The sequence below is a fragment of the Talpa europaea genome (assembly GCF_964194135.1).
Source record: "Talpa europaea genome assembly, chromosome: 12".
Classification (NCBI taxonomy): Eukaryota; Metazoa; Chordata; class Mammalia; order Eulipotyphla; family Talpidae; genus Talpa; species Talpa europaea.
In genome coordinates, this window is record NC_140079.1 from 90,604,353 (window position 1) to 90,629,335 (window position 24,983).

The following is a 24,983-nucleotide window of genomic DNA, read 5'->3' on the forward strand; positions in this document are numbered from 1 at the left end:
ACAACACTCTAGAATTCCAAGAGTAGAAGCATTTCTTTTAGCCAAGTGCTTTGAAACCTGGTTTCAAGAAATTTTGATCAAGTAACTCTTCTTCCTTACTACAGTCACAGGAATCTTAAAAACCTGGATAATGCACACACGCCCCCCACCACACACACACACACACACACACACACACACAGGAAGTCATTCGTTTTCCTGGAGCTCTCTGCTGAGGTTTAAATGAGAAAGCTCCAGGGAAGAAAATTCACACCACTAGGCTCTCCCTGTGTTCTCCTACCTGCTTTTCTTTCATCTCATTTCCATTACGAATCTGACGGATATTGTGTAATGTCAGGGACTCTGAATCCTTGAGTCTCTTAAATGCGCGTCATTTTTTTCAAACTACTGATAAAAGCAGGTTTTGGAATTTCCTCAGCCAGCAGAGAGTTAAATCTTTAATCCCTGTGGGAAGTAATGTGAAGATTCATTACATACCTGCGGGCAAATAAAGCCTGCCCCATATATGACGCTCCTTATGGAAGAAGTAAGAACATCCCTAGGGATGAGATTTTCTGCAAAGATCATCATGAAGTTATGAAGAAGGTCAAATGGAAGATTTGAAAGAAACTCATGATCAGAAGAAGATGAAAGTTTTTCTGGATGAGAATTTGTCTCATCAACGAGATGACAGAGGTCCAAACACTGTTCACTCCCTGAGAGAAGGTTCTCGAGGCTTCTTTGAGGTTCAAAGTTTCTAAGGTGATATGTGCCAGTGAAAAGGCTGGCGGGCAGAAAGAACAGCAATGACAACAGCAATGATCTGAAAACGGGGCAAATTTTCTAAGTTATCAGAGATGAGACCCCCAAAAAAGGATGCTGGGAAAGCCCACCAGTGATACCACTTGGTTAATTTTAGTAAAGTGCAGCCAACTTTATTGGCTGGTGAATATCTCCGCTAACAGAACACACTGCTGAACAAAGGTAAGTGTGTACTGTCAAAAGCACACAAGGATACCACCAGGTGAAGTCCACTAAGCAGTCCCCTTCAAGGTAGTATTTCCAAGGGAACCAAGGAAGCAGGAAGGCTATCACATAGAAAGGGGCGCCATACAAAACAGAATTGTAACGATTTGCACAACAGTCAGCCTTAGAGTTGTGAAAATACCAAGTCAGGACATTCAGAGCATTCCAGATCATTAAAATAATCTAGAGAGGGCCTCCCTGGTGGCGCAGCGGTTGAGCGCTGGGCTGCGAAGCTGCCCGCAGCCTCAGCAGCGCCAGCTCGATCCCCGGCTGCTCCCGGGCCACAGGAGGAGGGTCCCACAAGGCGCGCAGACCTCTCCTGCTGCCCGCTGCTCCCCTCAGCAGTGTCCTTCGGTCCTTCTGCCTGCTCTGCTCCCCGCTCTGGCTCTGGTGAATTCTCTCACCCTCCCGCGCTTCGGACTGTACCCAGTGCTCGTATAAAATAAATAAATAAATAAATCTAAAAAAAAAAAATAAAGCTTTGCTAGAAACTCAGTATAACATTGGAGCAACTTTAAGGTGAGGCATATGTCTTTAAAAAATAATAATAATCTAGAGAGAGAAGAAACACACAATTATTTTAGTGTATTTTATATCAATAAAAACAACCCCTGAATTCTCTATGCAAAGCAACCAGAGCTAATTGGTAAAACAAGCTCACCGCTTTCAGCACCAATAGGGGGTATACATGCTGAAACAACAACAACAATAATAACAGCAGCAGCTAATAATACGCAAAAAGTCAATGAACATTCCCTTTGTGTTTCGGCATTGCGTGAGTGCTTACGTGAATTCTTTTATTCAGTCCTATCAAGCAAGATTATTATTAGCCCCACTCAACAAATGAGGGAATGGAGGGCCAGAGAAGTTAAGCAACTTGCTTAGCTAATAAATGACCCAAGCCAGGGTCTGAGTCAAGGCAGATGACCCCAGAGTCTATGTGTTCAATCATAATGCTAAACTTCCCCCCACCCCCAAGCACCCCAGGCCAGGCCTCAGCAACAAGCGATGATGGCCTGCTTATATACAGGAGTGCTTCATCAGGCAGAGTTGGAAGGTCGGTGGGATGAAGGAAAGATTACTCAAGGTCCAAGTGAGAGCAGCCTAGAGGGGCTTACACCTAAAAAGTGCAGCCCCATCCAAAGGCAGGCTCACATTTATTAGAGAAAGATACAAAGATGTGGCAAGTACATAGGGAGTATATTCTATGTGCCCCACCAGTTATTGGGGTACATAAAAAGCAGTTATTGGGGAAAAGCAGTTATTGGGGCTATAAGCTAGGGTGGAGAGTGACCAGGGGCACCCACTGCCTGGGTGGGGGGGGCAATGCTTCATTGTTCCTCCTGGTCAAAGCATATTAGCTCTATTGTAATATCTGCCTGCTGTTTTCAGCAGATGCTGGTTTCCCAGTATGTTCCTCGTACCAGGCCTTTTGCGCTTAGTGAGAGGCCTCCTGCATGACCCTACACCTGGCTGACTAGCAGGAACTCTGGGTACCAAAACAATATCCCCGAGAATAAGGGGACCGGGAAACTATCATTTGCTGTCTCAAAATGGCAAAAGTATTTATTACATTAAGCATGTTGTTGTTGGTAACCAATGATAATATCAAATATAAGGGACTCTAAGAGCAAGAACTCTATCCATCCTGTCCATCTAATCAGAACAAACAATACAACATGCAAATAACATGGACCTTATCAAGATATATAATATCTTAATAATTCTAATTGTTCCACATCAGCGCATTTTTCAGACAACCAAAACTTACTCTTAAAATTGCAAAGTTGTGGCAAATCTTTTTTTAAAAAGTCTCATTTCCCCTAAACAGTTGATCTTAGCATAGACAGCCTTTTTTTGATAACTCTTTCAGCTATGTGGAGAATTAGTTCTTTGAAAAATCACAATAATGCATATCTCTGTGGAAAGAGAAACTGTCCTAGTGAAAGGACTATAATAAGGGCTCCATCTCACCTGAGCTTGGTAAAAGGCCACTTCTGAAATCTTGTACAGATGTAAAAGGAGCTTCACATAGTAGAAACTGAAGACAGAATTTAGCATTTCAGTCCCTAATGTCATCATAGAATATGCCCAGGCAATGGGTTTGATACTTAGAAGTGTCATTTTCTGAAACCTGAGGGATTCTTCTTCCTTTTGTTTTTTTAAAAACAGGGAAAATGGTTACAATTTACTCTTTGCCTACAGCGGCTGATAGGTGGCAAAATTCCACTGGACTCTAGTCAATTTTCATTATATAAGAGCTCAAAATCACTAGCTGTGAATATGTAACCAGATTTAACACTCTACTTCTTATCCATTCACTCAGCATTTTAGAGATGGGAACCCTAATTTGCATGGAGTGAGACTCTTGAATATATTCTGGTACTTTAACTTTTAAAAGTGTGATTTATCCAACAGTTTGGACAGTCCTGAACTAGTAGCCAGGGAGATGTGTTTACAGCATCATTATCCTCCCTATTTGGGGGTGACAGCCTTTAGCTAAAGTCAGAGAGAAGGAAAAGAAGCAAGCCCTTCACCTGAGTACAGAGCTGTCCATTCAGTAGTCAGAACTTGCATTGGAAGACTTATTCTTGATCTTCTCCTGACAATGTAATTTGGCCCAAAAGACTTTGTACATAATAGGGACATAAAATCAAACATTCTGGTTCTTGCTCTGACTTAGATGTTGCCCTTTAATCTGGCCTATTGTCTTACTCTTTCAGTGATCTCATTTACCCAACTGGAAAACAGGAAAAGGCCAACCAAACAAAAGGTAGGTATAGACTCACCTGTCTTTCAATCTTGATTATTGTTTGACACCATGACCTTCCTGTCTTATCCCTGGCATACTGGAATACTTGGCTAGGTCTCCACAATTTTATAGAATCACAAAACAAACATTCAGATAACTGAAGATATGTTACTTGTTTAAATAATCCCTGATGCTTAACCAGGTGCCACCGTTGATATCCAGTTTTTCAGGGAAGGGGACACAAATGATCAAATGCTCATCTCCCAAGCTTCACCTTCTTTCTTGGAGTATATCCAAGAGTCTAATTCTATGGGAGGCGGGGTTTTGGAATGATCAAGGGGGTAAATCAATGCTCACGTTATCAACCAAGCATTGTCTATAGGCTGAATATTTAGTTCATATGTGTACTAGTGTTCTTTAAATGTTTATAGATTTTGTGGTCATGAAAAAATACAAATCTAATCTTTTTTGTCATTATAGAGAACTCCAACTCTTGAAACCTATAAGAAGTATGTGGAGATGAGCTGACATTTGGGACTTTAAAGGAAAGTGTCCGATTTGAAAAAGTTGGGAACTTCTGAAGAACTCCTGCCAAGGTATAACTCTTGGTATAAGAATGAAGATTGCATTTAGAGGCCACTAGGTTACCTAAGAGGACCCAACACAAGGGAATCAGTAGGACCTAAAGCCAACAAAGAAACTGAACTAACCAAAAAGAGGCACTTCTTTTTCACTAAGTTTTATTTCAGGCAAGTTAAAATTAGAAGCATGCCTTGCCTTCTGAACAGATCTATCATTAAGTTAGAAGGCAGTATTTATAAACTCAAACTTTTGCAAAGGGTCATAAACTCACTGCATTGAGTTCAACTGTCTTAAAAGAACTGGACTTAAACACCCAACCTGTTTGAAACATGTGTATCTAAGATTTTGATTCCATTAGGAAAACAAGCTGCACATCTTATGTGTGTATAGGTATATTCAGTAGGAAGCATTCTTTAGCTTGTATCTATCTACAAAAGCAACTATCAATACGTTCTTTTTAGATTATTTTCATAACAGTTCTTATTTAAGTAAGTATTGATATCACACTAAAAATCACCACTTACAATGTTTTAAAGCGACCACCACGATTTAAAAAACTCTCCTTGAGCTGTGCGGAGATTTCTTGACCTACTAAACATAGAGCTTCCATATGATCCAGCAATTCCATTCCTAGGTATTTACCCAAAGGACACAGAAACATCAATTCCTAAGAGCACCTGCATCCCTATGTTTATAACAGCACTATTTACAATAGCTAAGCTTTGGAAGCAACCCAAATGCCCAAAAATAGATGACTGGATCAAGAAGATGTGGTACATATACACCATGGAATATTACTCAGCCTTCAAAAAAGATAAACACATGCAATTTGCAGCAACATGGATGGCGCTGGAAGGGATCATGCTCAGCAAAATAAGCCAAAAAGAAAAAGAAAAATACCGGATGGTCTCACTCATAGCAGGAATCTAGAAAACTTAAATAAGAGACCAGGAAAAAGAATAACTATAAGAAAGTAAAAAATCAAAATCAACAAACAACTATGAACCAGAGAAACTCTATGGGGGGTGGGGGGCAGAAAAAGGAGGGATTGGGGTCAAAATAAGGGGGTTGCAATTGTATGGGGAATATAAAAATAAAATTTAAATTTAAAAAAAACCAAAAAGCTCTCCTCACCTGATTAAACCAAGCAACAAATGAACAACATTACAGCTTTACAACCAGGGACAAAGGACTTCTAAAACTAATTCCCTTTTACCATAAGATGTTTTATACGGAAAAGTTTAAAAATAGCAAAATTGTACAATCATTACGCCAGGCAGGTACAAAAATTCTGGTGAATTATTAAATGAAAACCCAAAACCCTTCTTTTAAAACCAACTCGGGTTGTTATTCACTAATCTACAACTAAACCAAATAATATTAATGTCGCTGAAAAGGCTGCTTATGATTGTTTCTAAGCTGTGATTAAATAGATTCTGAAAGAACCATGGAGACCCCTCCACAGAAAGGCTTTTAGCACTGACAGCTAACACCTCATTTTTAATGCAATTTTTGTTCTAGTTTTTCTAGGAAAAAAAGTTTCCCCAAATAGGGTCCTTAAAAAAAAGGGGGGGCCTCCATGGTGGCACAAGGAGTTAAGCACCGCACTATGAAGCAATCCTCTGCAGCATGGGTTAGGTCCCCTGCCCACCAGAGAGAAACCCACATGGCGAAGCAGACCTCTCCTGTCTCAGCAACGTATTTCAATCAGTCTGCCTATTCTGTTCCCCACTGTCTCTAGTGAATCCTCTCACCCACCCGCATCTCTGGCCTGTACCCCAGCTCTTATATGCATAAATAAATAAATCTTTAGAAAAAAATTAAAAAAAATAACAAAACCCAATAACCCTGAAATTATAGTTTAAAATGGTATAAAGCCATTTCGAATTATTGATCACTTTAATTCTCCATATCTGTCTATTAAAGAATGTTTCAACACACAGTGGAAACTATTTGGAGTCAAATGAGCTTCTGTTTGCCATGGAGGGAAAAAAGCCAGCATTTTCAGTCTTGTGGATCACTAACTATGAAGATGAGTGTTTTGAAGGTCAGATGCATGATTCCAACCCTTCAGCATCCACTAATCACTGTCAGCAAATCCCAAATTCAACCATCCCTCTTTCCAAAGGACTGTCTGTAGTGACTTGCTTTTAAATTAAGATTAATTTGACTCCGGACTAATACTTCTACTTGAATATCGACAACTAGGGCAATAGAGGGGAGCTAACTTTCTTTTTTCATCTTAGCAATAAAAAGTAGGTCAGTAACATTTTTCTTTTTACTACACCTGGATTTAGAAGTAAGGAATTTGTGGGTTTACCATGACTCTTTTATTATGATTTTTCCTTCCAACACCATTATTCCTCCTACATGTATTGGTCGACTTTTTTCACGGTTGTCTTCTACCAGCCGTGCCTTAACCTGTACATCCAGGTGGAGGCCTTTGACCTTCAGACCAAAATTTCTGTTTTGTCTGCAAGGTGACGGCAAAAGGCGCAAACCACCAGCAGTTTTTACTTTGTTGTGGGTCAGAACAGCCTCCCCGGTCCTGCCCACCCTCGGGAGCCAGCTAGGGCTGCCCTCTCTTCTGGCCTGGTGCAAAGTCATGGCCCCAGATGCTTAGTTTGTGGCCCTTTTAAAAATCATATGCAAAACTGCTTGCAATTTTATTTTCCCTCCCTAAGAAGAGGGCTTCCATTTCACCCCCTGCGCCCCCAGGTGATGCGGGGCTGCGGCTCATCGTTCATGGGGAACGAGCACAATTTCCCGCGGGTTGCAGGGGAGGGATCTGCTGGTAAGGAGAAAACAGCAGCCCTAAACTCCTGACCGACCCCTTCACTTCCTCACATCAAAGAGACCAAATCCGGGAGTCAAAAGACCAGAATGGGCGGCCCCGGCGCGCCCCCGACACCCCGGGACAGCCCCCCGCTCGGGGCCGGAGTCCGCGCCTCACGCCCACTCGGCCTGGCCGCGGGCGGCCGGGCGCCCGGGCCATGCCCCAGAGGCTCGCAGGAGGCCGTCGCCCCATCACCCCATGACCTCCGTCACCTCCACAGCCCGGACCCCGCGAGCTCGCCCGGGAGCAACAAACACAACGCTGCGCAGAGAAGGCGGGGCCTTCGGCCGCACCCCTCCGCCTTTCCCCGCCTTCTTTGTTTCTCCCAGAGTCCCCATTGGCCGCCGGCGCAGGAGACCGGGCGAACGGCGGGCCGGCGGGGAGGCGCGATTGGACGGCGCGTCTGCCGCTCGGCCGGGCGCGCGCTCGCGATTGGCGGAGGCGCCGCCGGGGTTTGAATCGCGCCGGGCCGGGGAGGGTCCTGCCAAAGTGCCACGTTGGGCCGGGCTGCGGCTGAGGGAGCCCGTTCGCGGCGCCGGCCCGGGCGCTTGCGCTGGGCGCCGGCCGTTGGGACCGTTGCGCGGCGCGAGGCGAGCCGGGAGGCGGGCCGTGGGGGCCGGCCCGGGCGGCGGCAGGCGGCGGCGGTCCCGCGGCGGCGGCGCCGGTCCCCCCCGCGGGCGGCTCTGGCGGAGCGCGGCGGGGCCGGGGGCGAGCCGGGGGCGGCGGCCGGGGCGGGCGGGCGGGCGCGGGGGCCGCTGCCCCCGGGGGCGCCGGCCGCGATGCTGGCGGAGGGCGCGGCGGAGGAGTTCGAGGGGAAGGACGAGGAGCCGTGGTACGACCCCCGGGACCTCCAGCGAGGTGAGGCGCGGCCGGCGGGGCGGGCGGAGGCCTGGCTCGGCGCGGCCGCCCGGGCAGGGCTGCCCCTCGGCGGCCGCGGGCAGGTGCGGCGCGGCCGGGCTCACCTGCGGGGTGCGGACCGCGCCGCGCCCCCGGGACGGACGGGCGAGCGCCCCACCGCCCTCCCCGGGGCCGCAGGGGCGGGGCGCCGCCTCGCCCGGCGGGTGTCGGCCGCCCGCGGCCTCCGGGGCTGCCGCGGCTGTGGGGGCCGCGGGGACCGGCGCTCGCGCCCGCGGGAGGACGCCGGGGCCGCCGGGGCCGGCGGCTCCCCTCGCGCTGCGGGTGGGAGCCGGCTCGGAGGAGCCCTGGTCAGCGCCCGCGCCGGCTCCTCCTCACCGCCCGGCCCCAGCTCCCCGCGGGGCCCGGGGAGCCGAAAGCAAAGTTGCACGGATCGCCGGGGGAGACGACTTAGGGGACGGGCACCCCCCGCTCCCCTCTTACCTGGGCGCCTTAGTGAGAAGCGGGCCGGTCTCTGGGCCGGCCTGGGATGGCTCGCGGGCCGTGCCGCCAGAGAAAACCCGTGGCAGCCCTCAGTTTGGCGCTGGGAAAGCCCGCGCCTCCTTCTTTTCTTTTCTTTTTTTGGTTAATTGCAGGAATTTGCCATTGGGACACAGTGCGGACGTGCCGGATGCTAACAGGCACTTCACGCAGGGGCTGAGCCTCCGAACAGCCCCGAGGAGGTGGAAGTTGATGCTGGGGGAGTCCGATGCCTCTCCAAACTGCAGCGCCAACTTTCATGACCAGAGTGCTTACTAATACTGAATTAGCCTCGGATTTTTCTCAGGCATCTTCCACTTTTTGCGGGTCTGTGTAGATCCACTTTTCAGCTCCAAACTTGTACTGAAAATTAACATCTTATTTAGTTGACTATTACATGATCCTGCGTTTGTTCAGTCAAAGCATTCTCCCTCCGCTTCCTAACCCCCCAAATGATGGGAGAAAAAGAAGGCAGTCTTGAATGACTCACTTTTAGAATAGGAAAATAAAACAAGTGGCTTGTGGGGAGGGGGTGATTTCTTCCATTAATATGCTGTGGACAATTACTTCAAGTGAAGTCGCTCCACTTACATGGATAGTCCAAGCGACATAGGCGCTGCAGTGCAGTGTTTGCATCATGTTCGCTAGGTCCACATGGCAGATTTGTCTTACATTTTTAACAAACCTGTTTTCAGAATTTCCCAAAAGGATTGATGGCCTAGTTTGATACTTTCTTCAGGAGTAATGAGGCAGTTGCATCATTTCCCTATAAGTTAAGCTGTTTGTGTCATCAAAGTGAAATAATTTTTTTCCCCTGTATTTAAGCAGCTTTTTTTTTAATCTAGTATAATACTTAGCACATAACAGAAGCTCAAAATTATTTGTTCAACTGAGGCACTCACACAGGATTACAGTTTTCATGGCCTTCATCCACACTGCACTTTCCTCCTGTGGGAGGCTGTTAGGAACAACCACTTGTGAAAGAGCAATTTGTCATGAAGCACATGCAACTTTTGGGGGCTGCATGTGGGCTTCTTAATCTCTGATTGAAACTAAGCCATGAGGTGAAAGCTCAAGTTCACTGAAAACTTAAAGAACATAGGTCTAAAACTCCTTAATGCCAATCTGCATTTGGAATTTGTTCTGTTTTTCAAAGCACCTGTTGTCACATTGGACTTTGACATAATCCTGTATGTCATAACCACACGTGCAGGGTAGGACTAGATGTGAAATTCCAACAGTCATAATTTGTGAATATGGCCTGTAAAAGACTGAAGATGGGAGTGTGGCAAAAGAATGTCTGTTCCAATTTTGTTAAATTTTATGTTAAAGAACTCCTAAACTTCTATCAGATTGTAAAATTTGTTACTTTTTCAAATTCATTGCTATTCTGTGCCAGGTATTCCTCTAGGGTGCTGGGGCCACAGTGCTGGTCCACAAAATGGGCAGCTTTACTAGCCTGGAGGTGCTGCCTCTGGCACCCACTACGCTGCCCTACAGGTACCAGGTCTATGATAGATGTTTGCTGCTCAATAAAGTTTGGGAGCAGATCTGTCCTCTTAAACAGATTAACAAGCAGATCATGTGGGATTCTGTTGTGAACAGACATCTGTTCATTTTTTAACATCCTTACTATTAACTTTATTAAGTGATCCTTGTTTGGAGAGAGCTGCTAAAAACAATTTGAAGGTCCTTTTCTCAGTCCTAGAACTACAGACTGTTTTGTTTGTTGTTGTGTTTTTTTTCTTTAACAAGAGGAACCACTAAGTAGATTGGATTTTTGTATTCAAGTTTGCTGGTACATTCTCTTAAAAATTAAAATTGCTGGAAAAGTCTAACCTTGGAAAGCTCTGCTCTGCCATTCATACCCTGTGAGAAACACGCAGAGCCAGGTGTAGGCAGGAGGAGAAAATTGTACTTTTACCAAATGCTTTGATGAAGAGGCTACCTTTTGTCAGAGGGCTGAGTTGGCATCGTAAGAATGCTGACAATGATCTCTGTGGGTACAAGCCTTTCTGGGACAGCAGGTGCCTTCTGTGCAGGTAATGATGGCACTTGCTTTGAAATGTGCCCCTGAGAACAAGGTAGAGAGACTTCGCTTTCTTTTAGATCAACTACTGTTATAATTGTGGTTTGGTAGCCATGCAAGCTTAGAAGAAGAGAATTCAAGCTTGAGAATTCAGGTTTCTGCTATGTGGACCAGCAAATCTTAGTTTGCTGGAAATCTTAAGTTTGAAGGAATCCTTTCCTCTTCGTTTCAAGTACATTTTTCTTGTGTGTAGCTAATTTGCTGACTCACTGTTTGGAGGATCATTAAAACTGACACCATCATGTTTCTTAATGTTTATATTAAGGTTTTTTTGCTTTCCCAATTATAGTAACGTTGGCAACAGGAGTTACACAGAAGCAACACCAAGTGACGCATTTGACTTTGTAATAGGAAAAACTTTCAGCCTTAATGTTATTGAATTACTGCTATAGACTACAGATTACTTAGGAATATATTGTCCTTGTTTGGGGAAAACTTTTTATTATTTTAAAATAAGAAAAACAGTAGTGACATATAAAGGTCCCTGAATTCTAGAAGAAAGATTGTTATAAAAAAAAGTGGCTGGTAGAGCTGATTTTCTGCCTGACACAGGGCTAAATCGTATCTGTTTAAAGCTAATAGTTTACACTTATCACTTGCAAGGACTGATCAGTGAAAGAATATTAAACATACGAAGGTATTGATAGATTGCAGCTCTCAAACCTGCAGTAAATCTGGCATTTTTAGTGGCTACCTAGGCCAGTACAATAGGATTTAGAAAAGATAACTTCTTAGTGAAAATCCTTTTCGTAAAAGAGGGGTGAACAGGTGTATTAAGGCTTCAAAACTTTGTTTCCTTGTCTTGTGCCTTAATTAAAAATAAAAATAAAGGACTTTGAATATTCCAGTCTCCCACTAATTATTAAAAAAAACCTTTTTTGGGCTTACTGCCAGCTTTTGGCTCCTTTTGGTTATGGAAGCCAGATGCTACACAACAGGAAGTGAACTTTTTTAAAGCAAAAAAAACCCAACCCTTGTCTTTAAACTAACAGATGAAGTAACGTCCTATTATACAGTGTGTGTGACTTCACTGGCGCTTTCTTGTAGTTGAGACTTGTCTTGTCAGAATTCTATCCTAAACATCCTATGAAATATTTAGGAGGCTGACTTCAGGTTACTGAACCAGGTTGTGGCTTTGTTTTACTGGAAATAAGGATTGCGATAAGGACACATCTCAAGTTCTTTTCTATTTGTTGAAGAGTGCTATACTTGGCATCTCTTTCTGCAGGAGCAGGGGTGCTACTGGCTATATATTAAGTAATGTTAAGTCGTTTTCTTAACTGAATAAAAAGAGCCAATGACAGTCTTAAGTTAGTCTTGATCCTGGAAGAGGTTTCAGCTCAGGTTTTGATTGCTAGTTAAAAATATCTTTGGCGTGTCTCTGGTCCTTCCCAGAGAGGAATTACCACTTTACAACTTGCCAGCTAAGACTAATGTCGAGGTAATGTTTATATCCTTTGTCTCTAATACAGTGTGGGGCTCTTGTGTGGGACTATATATACACATTACACACCGAGTACATGATAATGATTTCTGGAATATCGTCAGCCACACATAGTTCCTTTCCATTTAATGAAAGCAGACATGAACTTGCCTGGGGTGGTTGCACTGTTCATGGGCAGGGCAGGCAATTAAAACCAAACAGCCCAACTCTTAAGTTTCTCACTGCCATCTGTGAAAACAAGTGAGAAGATTAAGTATCTGAACTGGGGAAATTTATACTGTCTAGACCTTAAAGAAATGAGTGACCATCCCTGTCAGTAGACTGAAAACTGTGGAGAAGGGGATGACAAAGTAGAGAACTGTGGTTAGAAGAGTCAGAACCTGTTGGACAGCAGCTACTGTTTGCCAGTGTCACTGCATGGATATGGAGCGGTCACGTAGTCTCTCTGTGTTTCAGGTTGTCTCATCTGAAAAACTGGGCTAAATTCCTTGAAAAAACAAAGATTGATACCTCTTAAGAGCTGTGTATAAAAGCTCTGTATTTTGTGAATAGAAGATGTTACTTCATAGTCTTTTTATCCGAAGTCTTAAGTACTTTAGTAGACACTGTTAATATTTGAGTGTCTAGAATGTATTTTGACACTTACCTACCAATAGTATATGGCTTTATTTAAAATGAGTGTAAATTGTTTTTACATGAGCGTGTCTGTGTCTTGTGTGGTAGATTTCTCTGCTTTGTCTTTTCCTAATGGGGAAAAACTGACCAAGTAAAATGCCATTTATACATTTGAACGGCTAGTACCAGGTAACAAAAATTGTTGCTTTTCTGTTAACCACTTATTCTAGGTTAAGGGTAGTAATGAATAAATACTAAACCTTATTTATCTACCTGTAAGATCTAAGTTTAAAAATCTTATGTAGTAAGGGTTCCTGGTCTTCATAATAAGAAGTTTGATGACTTTCCATCATACTTAGACAAAAATTCAGAGTTCATCATGGCCTATAAAAAATCCTGTAGGGTCTGATCCCTGTCTGCTTCTCCATCTTCATCTTATACCATTCTCCCCCTCACGCTCACACCACACTGGCTTTTGTCAGGTCGTAGAATATGCCAAGTTCTTTCCGTCTCAAGGCCTGTGCCTCGGTTTTAAGTGGTAAGATCGTCATCCTTCAAGCTTTAACTAAAATGTCTGCTCAGCCTTTCCTTGTGACTGCCCTTTCTAAAGTAGATCCTTTGTTCATTATCACCAGTAGTTGTTTTTCCTTTTCTCTCTCACATCCCCCATCTAATTGGTTAACACATCCTTTGAGCTCTACTTTCAAAGCATCTAGAGTCCAGCTCCTTCTCTCCATCCTCATCTCTGCCACTCCAGTCTTGTCGTTCACATTATTCACCCAGATGGTTGCATTATCCCCCCCCAAACCCCCTACCGCCTTCCTACTACTCAAAGAGCTCAGTATATTTCCGGCTTTCATCAAAGGATCCCTCCATGGAATTTACTCTGCAGACATGTACTTCAGTTACCTATGTTAGAACCAGTGCCCTTTCTTTTATCATTAAATTTTATTTCTGCAATTGCTTATAATCAGACAAATTCTATCTTCTAAGCATATATGCCTAGGAAGAGAGAGTTGAAAAAATGAGTTTTAAAATAGAAATGGGAATCTGCTAAATGAAAGTTATGAGCTGACAAGTAATTACCTCAGAAGCTATATGTGGGCCTTGCTTAACTGGCTCTCCTTGGAGATAGACATGAAGAATAGAAAAATGAGAGCAATCTGGAGGGATGTTCTTATTATTGATATGCTTTTCCTTTTCCTGACTTAGTAATATCCCTTTAGGGGGCCAGGATCAGTAACAACAAACTGCTTTGACAGTTACATTCTCAGCAACCAGATTTCACAGGAACTTAGACTGTTGAAAGATCTGCCTATACTTTGATTCAATGGTCCATCCCCCCCAAAAAAAATAAATAAAGGAAATTATCAGAATATGAATAAGTCTCGCCCATGAGAAAAATAATTATGGTTTTAGATGTCACAGTGCTGAATGATCATTCCTAAACTAATGCACACCGCCCTAAAGCGGACCACTATAGGGCCTCCCCGGTGGCGCAGCAGTTGAGCGCTGGGCTGGGAAGCTGCCCGCAGCCTCTAAAGCGCTGCTTCAATCCCCAGCTACTCCCCGGCCACTGGAGGAGGGTCCTACATGGCGCGCAGACCTCTCCTGCCGCCCGTTGCTCCCCTCAGCAGTGTACTTCAGTCCTTCTGCCTGCTCTGCTCCCCGCTCTGGCTCTGGTAAATTCTCTCACCCTCCCGCGCTTCTGACTGTACCCAGTGCTTGTATAAATAAATAAATAAATCTTAAAAAAAAAAAAATAAAGCGGACCACTATATCTCACATCTTACAGTGTAAAGGTCTGTAAGAGAATATGTTACTTAGTAGGAGGCTCTAGTTCAATTAAATCTCTCTTCTGTACCATTTCACCTTCCATTGGGATCTGACATAAATTTTGTACCAAAAGTGCTCACTTGGAAAGTAAAACAACATATAACAAAACCAACTTTACCAGAGACGAACTGCTTATAAATGAGTTCAGTCCCTTTTGCATATTTTTGGTCTCAAAAACATCACCATTTAACTACAACCCAAAACACTTCTATAGTGACACAATCATTTGTAATCATTCACTCATTCATTTTCCAACCTGCTTATTGCAGCTTAAGGTCACAGGTGACTAGAGCCTATACTGGCAGCTCGGGATACAAGGCAGCTCCACTCCTGTCCTGGACGGGACATTCTCCCTTTGCACGGTGTGCGCACACCCATGCCAGTGAACTTTACCTGCACACCTTTGGGATGTGGGGAGGAAAGCAAAATACTGGGAGAAAACCCTGGTGGACCCGGGGACAATGTGCAAACTCTATGCAGATGCTGCTGCAGGCAAGGGGTTGCTTTTTTCTTTCTCATCAACATTATAACTAACCAGTGTTATTTGAGAACCTGCTTTATGCTGGATTAGGTCTTGGTTCCTTCTAATTTTAAGGGGTAGGCTATGTGAAATATTGAGATCATTTGGTTATTCTATGATTCACTTGTTGGTGCTAGATCTCCAACTTGCTGCTGAGCTTGGGAAGACATTGCTGGACCGGAACACAGAATTGGAGAATTCTCTTCAGCAGATGTACACAACCAATCAGGAGCAGTTACAGGAAATTGAGGTAACGTATTCAATAGGAGAGTTAGCGTTTGAGATGTGACACGTACTGCTGTTGTACCAGTCACATCCTGCTAGAATAACACTTGCAATACTAAAGCAACATTTAATTTCTAATGAAGATTTTCTTTTTTGAGAATAAGAACCATTGGCAAGGGTGGGGGGGTTGAGTTCTGCCTTTTTTAGGCTTTCCAACACATAGTCTGCTAAGATGAAAGAGATTTCCCTCTTCTCCCTTAGTGAAATGTACTGGAAATAGATGGTCCAGTATTTGCGAGTATATGAACCAAAATAAAACTGTAAATATTATTTATAATTTTTTACTTTTTTTCTTAGAAAAATGAATTATGCAGAAAGGTATAAGAGGATAATAATAATGCATTGACACTACCCAGCTTAAGAAAACTACCCACACTCTGTTAAATCTCTCTTTATACCCCCTCCTTGCCTGCATTTCCCTCCATCCTAAATTTATAATTAGATGAAAAGCTTTAAATTGTACCACCTTATTTCATAATGCGTTTAAACTCTTGTGCCAAAGAGTCATAAAATAGGTGTTTATTTCCCCCTGCTGTGATCTTTATTTATTTATATTTTTAGTAGGTTTATTAAATACTATTTTCTTCGTCTAAAAAACTGAAATGAAAGATGCTAGATACAGGTTTTAAAATGGAAGGTGCTATCTTGTAAATGATCCTATTCAATTAACCCAGCGTGTATAGGCCACATAACTGTAAAGATGGTAATTACAGATACTAACCAGTGTCCCTTCAAACACTTTTCTTTCTGGCCTCTTCCCCCACCCCCGGGCCAAAGACTTGTTCCTGGGTGTCTATTTCTGTAGCGAATCATAGTTTGGGGGACTTATCCCCGTAACTCCTCCCTCTCAAATTGGAATGGTTAGACCAGAACTTTTGTGTCTATATGAAGAAAAAAAATACAAAATATCTTAGAACCGTTAAGCAATTCATCATGATCAGAATTTACTGAGCTCTAATTATATACTGAACGATGTGCCAGAAATTCAAAGTAAAATTACTAAGCCTAAAAGATCTAAATCTTTAATGATTTTTTATAAGGTCCTTCACTCCCTTGGTTAGGTGCATTCTGAAATAGTTCTTTTGAAAGCAGTTGTGAATGAAATTGTTTTCACAATTTTTTTCCTGTTCATTTTTTGTATATAAAAATTCTATGATTTATGTCTATTGATTATGTGACCTGCTATTTTGCTGTTTCTAATAGCTTTATGCTGGCATCTTTGGGTTTTCTGTATATATAATATCCTATCATCTGTGAAGAATGATAGTTCTCAGTTATTTCTGAATCAGGATTCCCTTTATTTCCTGTTGTTATCTGATTGCTGTAGCCCAAACCTCTAGTACTAAATTAAATAGCACTGGAGACAATGGAGGCGTGGGGGTGGGAAGGAGGATTATTACACAGCCCTTGACTTCAAGGCGATCACAATAATACACATTTCAGCTTTGGAATAAGCATAAACCTATCATCAAAATTAAGGCAAATTTATAATCTCAATATCTATTAATTTTACATAGCTAACTGAACAAAAGTACATTTCGACCTCCCTTTCATCAGAATTTATAATATAGCCACTAATGTGAAATATACTTTTATAATTTTATGAAGGTATATTGACGTTACCAGTTACCATTTGTAGCACATTCTACATCAAAAGAGGATAGCACATGCCATATCTGAAATTGAATTTGATTAATGTAGAGATTGCCAAAACCTAAAAATGCAGGGAAAACTGACATTTTTAAGCTATTAAACTGTAATACCTGGTCAAGGAACTCATTCCTGCTTTGTTTCATAGAAGTGGTTTTTTCAGCTCATAGGAAAATTTCATAGTGTTCCTAGGGCATGTGCATGAAGACTTTCATATACTATGAGAAATACTTATTTGTATTTGGATAACAACATAATCTTAATACATAGTGTTGATATTTCTCTAAAAGTGGCTCTAGAGCACTGTAACTGAGCATTAGAACTGATACGTATTTTAGCTTACTCAAATATAGATGACGAGATTCCAAATATTGTGTAATGAACAGATTGTCTATTTTAGTGTAGGAGGTTACAAACACAATTGCTTTCTAATCTGAATTACTTGTCTTTGTACCTTTTTCTTTTTATGGTATTAAGAACGACAGCATTATCAGCTCTTCCAGTTACCCCCGTTAACCAACATTCTAATGACCCAGATTAGTTTCTCTGTGTTTGTACTTTATATGAATGAGACTGTTCATTGGGGATTTTCCTGATTGGAAAAGTAGTGCATGATCATTTTTTTTAAATTGGAAAATTATATAGTTGAAAAACAAAAAGTCACTTCTTATCCTGTTACCCAGAAAAATTTTAAATGAGACAGTCCTGAAAAATGGTCCTGGAACAAACTACTCAGAGTGGATGAAGAACAACATAGAACTGGTGAAAATACTAGGGGAAAAAATTCCCCAAACTGTGACTCGTTATGGAAATAGACACCCAGGAAACTGTCAAAGGGTATTTTCTAAGTGGAACTGCAAAATATTCTTTCCAAGATTGTTAATGGGTTTTGAAAATTGATCAGTGTTTTATTAGGTATAATTCTTAATATTAAAAAAAAGATTAAACTATGAAAAGTGATGATTCCACTGACATCAGGAGATATAACTATATAGCCTGTGTGACTTATTTATTGTTAGTGTGAGCATTTAATTTTTCAAGATTCGAGTTTTACCCTCCTGGATGAAGAGAAGTAGAGAGCAGTAGAGAGATGTGATGCAATGGAATGCCCTTAAATTTTTCCACAATCATGAAAGTGGCCTACAAATTTGTGTTTTTGTTGTTTCTCTGCCTGGAAACCTGTGTTGTCCCTATAGATTTGTTCTGCCATTCAAAGTATTGATAGTTTGGCCCTCTGGTTTTCCCCCATCTTTCAAGACTGCATCCCTGCCTTAAACATTTTAAAACATTATGTGTTTCCTTTAGTACACGTAACACTAATTTATTTCATATTATACTTACTTCTTGACTTGTTTTATTTTCCTCCCTCTACTTCCCCTGGCAGCATTGAAAACTACTGCTGTGTTTATTCAAGGTTTTTTGCACCATGTGGTAGCTAATAGATAAGTATTTGAAATTAGTATCTTAACAGAGCACAGATAAACAGTTTTAGAAAACACTTCCAGTAATTCCTAAATTTTATGTTTCGCCTCTGAAAATTTTTAAAGGAGGAGGTTTTTGGAAGGAGCTCTGGCCTCAGTGCTAGAAGATTCAGGTTTAAGCCCTCAACTCTATAGCAACTAGCTGGAAACTTCTGGCATGCGAATTACCTCTTAGATCCTGCTTACTGGCTGTGTGTTGGTGATAAGAATGCTTGCACTCCATTGGTACACGGTTGTTCTGAGGAGATTATGTAAGTGTGTATGTTTTGGACAGTATACATTGTTGCACAATTTATCCATGTTTTAAGAACTTTAGTAACTACTGGGAAATAGATATTAAAAAGAAGCTAGGCTTTTAGTAGTGAGATTATGGATGGGCATTATTTTCATGTTTATGCTTCCCTCCTCCCTGCAAAATTTCCCACAAGGGAAATATAATATTTTAATCAGGGGAAAGAGGTACTTCAAAGGTAATAGGAAATATTTATTTAGTATTGTGGAAGGTCATTTTGCTACTAAATTCAGAGGATTTCAACTATAATCTTAATATAAGGATAATCCCAAAACTTTATAAAAGCCAAGTTTCCATTCCATTTCTTATTTGTTTTTAGTTTGGGTTATATCCTTTTTTCTTTGTGGGGATTCTGTAGCTGCCAATAGGTGTTGATATAATCCTGTGGGGTGTTTTTTTTTCCCCCGAAAAACTTGCCTCAGTTGTGAAGGTGGCCTGTTTATAGCTTTTTGCTAAGCCTTGTGCTCATAGTTGAGGTGACATTCTGTGCAAATTCCAAGACCTGCATGAGATAACCCATAGCACTTACACTTTGATACTCTTACCTATAAGTTGGTGTGTTTTGCTACTACAGGTTCTCCTGTGTTCTGGCTGCCTTGCTTACATGTCTTCCTTTCCCCTGTGTAACATGGCAGATGCTTTTGTACTTGAACTCTCTTTGGCATTTGAATTAAATTTTTTTTTTCAAGTTATCCTTTTTTTGTGTGTGTAGAAGAACTGGGGTGTTGGCCTGAGGTGCAGGAGGATTAAAGGATTCACCAGAGACAGTGGGGAGCAGAACAGGCAGATCTACTGAAATCTACTGCTGAGGGGAGCAGCACAGAGACAGGAGAGGTCTGCTGTGCCATGTGGGTCAGCTCCCTGGCTGGGGTTTGAACTCATGCTACAGTGGCTGGTGATAGCTTCATAGTGCTGAGACTTAACCCTCTGCACCACCAGGGAGGCCCCCCAGCATCATTCTCTCTTTTTTTTTTTAAATATTTTTTATTTATTTATTTTTAAATTTTTTTTAATAGAGGCATGTTTTATTTGTTTGTTTGTTTGTTTGTTTTGTTTATACAAGCACTGGGCACAGTCAGAAGCGCGGGAGGGCGAGAGAATCCACCAGAGCCAGAGCGGGGAGCAGAGCAGGCAGAAGGACAGAAGCACACTGCTGAGGGGAGCAGCGGGCGGCAGGGGAGGTCTGCGCGCCATGTGGGACCCTCCTCTGGTGGCCGGGGAGCAGCCGGGGATCGAACCGGCGCCGCAGAGGCCGCGGGCAGCATCGCAACCCAGCACTCAACCGCTGCGCCACCGGGGAGGCCCCCCAGCATCATTCTTATGCTGAAAAACTGATAGCCTTTCCACTAAGATCCAGTGTAACTAGAGGATGTCCGCTTTCACTCCTACTATTCAACATAGTTTTGGAAGTCCTAGCTAGAGCAGTTTAGGTAAGAGAAGGAAATAAAATGAATCCAAATTGGGAAAGAAGAAGTATAAAGCTATCATTATTTGCAGAGGACATAATAATATATAGCGAGAACCCTAAAAAAACCATAGAAAAACTAAAACAAACCAGTTCACGGGCCTCCCCTAGTGGCGCAGCGGTTGAGAGCTGGGCTGCGAGGCTGCCCGCAGCCTCTGCAGCGCCGGTTTGTTCCCCGGCCGCCAGCGAGGGTCCCACAAAAAAAAAAAAAACAGTTCAGCAAAGTGGCAGGTTACAAAATCAAAAATCAGTTGCCTTCTTATATGAAAACAATTAGCTGGAAGAGGAAGAAATTAAGAAAACCATCCCATTAACAATCATACCAAAAAAAAAATTAATACCTGGGAATAAACCTAACAAAGGAGGTGAAGAAGAATATCTTTAAAAGAAAACAAACTCACCTGTTTCCTTCTAGATCAGAAAAAAGTTGATAGATACTGATTTGAACTTTCAGAGGCCAAGCCTTAGGGCAGTGTCTGACTGCACAGGTTTTTAATTCTATCGTCTTAAATCAGCACTTGCTGAGAGAGCTAATAAATGCTGACCAGTTTAGTCAGAATCCTTTGTTAGGAGAGTGAGAGTCTCGGAGAAGTGAAGGATTTTTCTGATTAGTTTTGATCTTAATAAGATTAAACTCCTACCATGTGAAAATAAATTCCCTGCCATTCTTTAGATAGTCCTTAAAACCAGGTTCTCTAAGACAAAAATATTTTTCTAAATGGTTTCATTGTATTTTTACCACAAGTTATTAGAGGAGGAGAGCTTTCTGAATGATTGCATTGGAGACTGGTTGCTGAAAAAACCAGTGAGTGTGTTCAGTCGGTCAGAACTATCACTCAACCCCTCAGCTCTTGGGGAGGCATCAGGGCTGGAGGTTGAATCTAACCACCAATGGCCAATGAGTTAGTCAACCATGCCTGTGTAATGAAGCTTCTATAAAACTCTGAAATGAAGCTGAGAGGGAGTTTCTGGGTGGATGAGCACCACATGCTCCTCACCCCACAGCCTGCCCTGTGCATCACTTCCATTTGACTGTGAGTTTGGTCTTCATGATAAATCAGCAAGTGTAAGTAAAGCACTTTGTGAGAGCTGTGAATTCATGTAGCAAATTATTGAACCTGAGTAGTGGTCATGGGAACCTCCAAATTTATAGCCTGTTGGTCAGAAGTAAAGGTGTCCCCTGGGGCTTGTACCTCAAACTCAAGCAGGGGTAGTCTTGTGGGACTGAACCTTTATAACCTGAGGGGTCACTGATGCCAGGTGATTAGTGTCAGAATTTAATTGAATTGTAGCCAGCTGGTATTGGTGTTGGGCTACTACAGGTATTTTAACTGTTTCATGTATAACCTGGTCACAACCATCTCTTTTACAGTATCTGACCAAGCAAGTGGATCTTCTCCGACAGATGAATGAACAGCATGCAAAAGTTTATGAGCAATTAGATGTCACAGCAAGAGAACTGGAAGAAACAAATCAAAAGCTAGTTGTTGAAAGCAAGGCTTCACAGCAAAAAATTCTGAGGTGAATTTCTAGAATCCATTCAGGAAGCCCTAGAGGGAAGTTACTTAGTATAAACTAGAATAGAATATGGCTGTTGTGGGTTTGGGTCAGTATGAGTAAGGTTTAATTTAATTTTTTGTGGAGAACAGAGATAAATGTAAGTCCTTTCTACTTAAGGAAGCCCAGTTTGAGTGGCTGGCAGCTAATCTCTCCTCACTGCTTATGCCCTTAACTTAATATGACAAGCAGCAATTGGCTCATGTCTTTCCTCACAGTCTGACCGAAACAATCGAATGCCTACAAACCAACGTTGATCACCTCCAGAGCCAAGTGGAGGAGCTGAAGTCATCTAGCCAAGGGAGAAGGAGCCAGGGGAAGTGTGAACAGGAGAAATCGGCGCCCAGCTTCTCCTGTCCGAAAGAGCTGTATGACCTCCGCCAGTAAGAACCTGACTTCCTGTGGCACTCACAAGCCCTTATTTACACACTTTGGAATCCAATAGATTAAAAGTATCCTTTAAAGAAACACTTTCTATAAATACTTCCTACTATACAAAACCACTTATACAAGTTACAGAGTTTGGGGTGTTAGAATTCTTGAAAACTCTTTTTAAAGTCTTGGGACCATTTATTTCAGTGTTTTTAGTATGTTAAAACCTAGTATGTTAGTGTTTTTAAATGTTAAAATGTAGTGCTTTATAGGCTACATATTTGGGGTTGTTGCTTATGTTAGAGTGAAGAAAAATTTCAAATTTCAGTGGAAGAAATCCAGAAGAATGGAATTTTTTTTTTTCCCTGCAGATGTGCCTTCAATTTAGTTAGGAGATTTACTTTGAATTATTATTTTTCGAATTTGTTGAATGGCAAGTGCTATCTATGTCAGACATGACGAGGGTGAGCAAAATCATAGAGTTCCTGCCCTAATAGGGTTTTCAGCCTCCCGGGAGGCAGAGAAGCACATAATCACAAATACAATTGCCACCTGGTGATTTTCAACCCTGGCCATTAATCAATCGGCTCAACTGGGGGGGTTTCTCAAACTGTGATACCTGTGACTGCCAAGCCTAAAACAGAATCTCTAGGTGTGGGGAGAAAGCTGTGTGATCCTGATGTGCATTTCTTGGTTAAAAATCAGTATGGCTTTGGTTCTCGACCTTAGTTGGATATTATGAATTCTATGGAGAACTTGAAAAACAAACAAAAGCCCAAGTCTAGACTAACTAGGTCAGCACTGAAGGGAGGAGGGCCCACGCATCAATTTTGGTATCATTCCCCAGGTGATTCTTACCTAGAGTCAAGGTCGAAAACCACTGGGCTGTTGTGATTTCTTCCAAAAGGAGCAGCCACACTACCTGTGGTGGATGTTTGGTAGTACTTGTGATGTTCTTATAAAGTTAGTCACAAAAAATAATTTTTCGTAAATACATTTGCCAGCCTTATACAATTTCATTTTAGCTACTGCTCTAGTGTGGTCTAGGCAAAAAGTCATCATCACTGTCAAAATTCCTCAGTATTTAGTTGGGGAAAAAAAATCAATTTCTCCCTCTTTTCATTCTCAGTGACCTGTGTAATATATTCTTTCAATGTTTTCCCCCTAGACACTTTGTGTATGATCATGTGTTTGCAGAGAAGATTACTTCCTTGCACAGTCAACAAAGCCCTGATGAAGAAGAAAATGAGCATTTGAAGAAGACAGTGACAATGTTGCAGGCCCAGCTGAAACTGGAGCGGGAGAAGCGGGTGAATGTGGAGGAAGAGTATGGTCTTGTGCTGAGGGAGAACAGCGAACTGGAACAGCAGCTGGGCGCCTCGGACGCCTACCGAGCCCGGGCGCTGGAATTAGAGGCAGAGGTGGCAGAGCTGCGGCAGGTACTGCAGTCAGAACACCCTTTTGTGAATGGGGTTGAGAAGCTGGTGCCAGACTCTCTGTTTGTCCCTTTCAAAGAGCCCGGCCAGAGCCTGCTGGAGGAGCTATTTCTGCCTATGCCCGAAGTACATAGAAAGCCTCTCAAGCGCAGCAGTAGTGAGACGGTGCTGAGCAGCTTGGCAGGGGGCGACATCGTGAAGGGCCACGAGGAGACCTGCATCCGCAGGGCCAAGGCTGTGAAGCAGAGGGGCATCTCCCTTTTGCATGAAGTGGACACTCAATACAGCGCCCTGAAGGTGAAGTATGAAGAGCTGCTGAGGAAGTGCCAGAAGGAAGAGGACTCCCTGTCCCACAAGGCTGTGCAGACCTCCAGGGTGTCTGCCAAAGACCTGGCTGGGGCAAACACCCAGCCTGAACCTGGTGCCAGCAGCTGGGAACCAGCCCCTGTCACCCCAGAGTCCATCGGTTCCCCTACTGCCACATCACCTCCTGAATATAAAGCGCTTTTTCAGGAGATCTTTAGTTGTATTAAGAAAACTAAGCAGGAAATAGATGAACAGAGAACAAAATACCCGTCTCTCTCCTCTTATTCCTAACTGAACTTCCAGCTCTGCTACTACCGTCCCTCTTTCCTGTCACCTCAAGTGTTCGTAGATCCCAGAGCCTGACGTTGCTCATGACATTGCCTCATTATCTTGCTTATGTAGCAAATGCGTACAGCCAGGGAAGAACAACTGACGTCAGTTCCCTATAATCCAGTTCCTTCTAAGCACCTCAGGAAATAGACAAACTGGCCTCTGGCTGGCGCACTGAGGAGACTGATTCCTTGAAAAGCCCCAGAAGCAGTGGAGGGAAGACCTAAGCCCCTGGAGAAGCAGGCCTGGAGTTATCATGGTATATAGTATTACACGTAAGGTGTACATGTGTAGGGGGACAGGACAGAGCTGAGATGAAGCTAAGGCCATTCCTACTGCCTCTTTGCTTAACTTCTCAAAACTATACAAAAATCAGACTACTGCCAAACTGAAATATCTTTCGCAAACACTGTTGGATACTGTGAATTCATTATGAAGAATGTTCAGGAGAAAGCAGGGGTCTAATCCAAAATAGATGGGATTAGCAAAAACTCCAGGCCTTTGGGTTTTACATCTGCTACCAGTTGATCTGTGACTGAGAGTAACCCTAGTACTTCTGGCAAGCACTGGTTCGACCAAAGGTACCATGTTCGCCTATGCCCTAGAGGTCCTCCACCCCCACATTCTGAGGTTTTTATTTAGAACTACGGTGGCTAGGAAGGGCATATATATAAATCATTCCTTTCTTAAATTCAAGCTAAAGGACAAGATGAGACCCTTGGCTCCTGCTGTGCTGTCTGAGATGATTAGCCTATC

The 24,983-nt window shown here is 42.7% G+C and overlaps 1 protein-coding gene and 1 pseudogene across 2 annotated transcripts in view; one reads left to right on the forward strand and one right to left on the reverse strand.

Moving 5' to 3' along the window:
* Positions 1-3,129, reverse strand: part of LOC311181781 (transmembrane protein 180-like) — a 38,009-nt pseudogene extending 34,880 nt beyond the window's left edge. Inside the window, exons 1-2 of the transcript in view lie at positions 2,980-3,129; positions 474-1,188 (exon numbers count right to left, since the gene is read on the reverse strand). The product of the transcript in view is annotated as a transmembrane protein 180-like (transcript). The remainder of the gene's footprint in view (positions 1-473; positions 1,189-2,979) is intronic.
* Positions 3,130-7,954: 4,825 nt separating this feature from the next.
* Positions 7,955-24,188, forward strand: CDR2 (cerebellar degeneration related protein 2; the record flags this gene model as incomplete). The annotated part of the gene is made up of 5 exons (XM_084250420.1): positions 7,955-8,033; positions 15,191-15,303; positions 21,599-21,747; positions 22,002-22,166; positions 23,324-24,188. 5 exons carry the CDS (start codon positions 7,955-7,957, stop codon positions 24,186-24,188), a joined length of 1,371 nt encoding a protein of 456 aa, XP_084106546.1.
* Between the last annotated feature and the right edge of the window lie 795 nt (positions 24,189-24,983).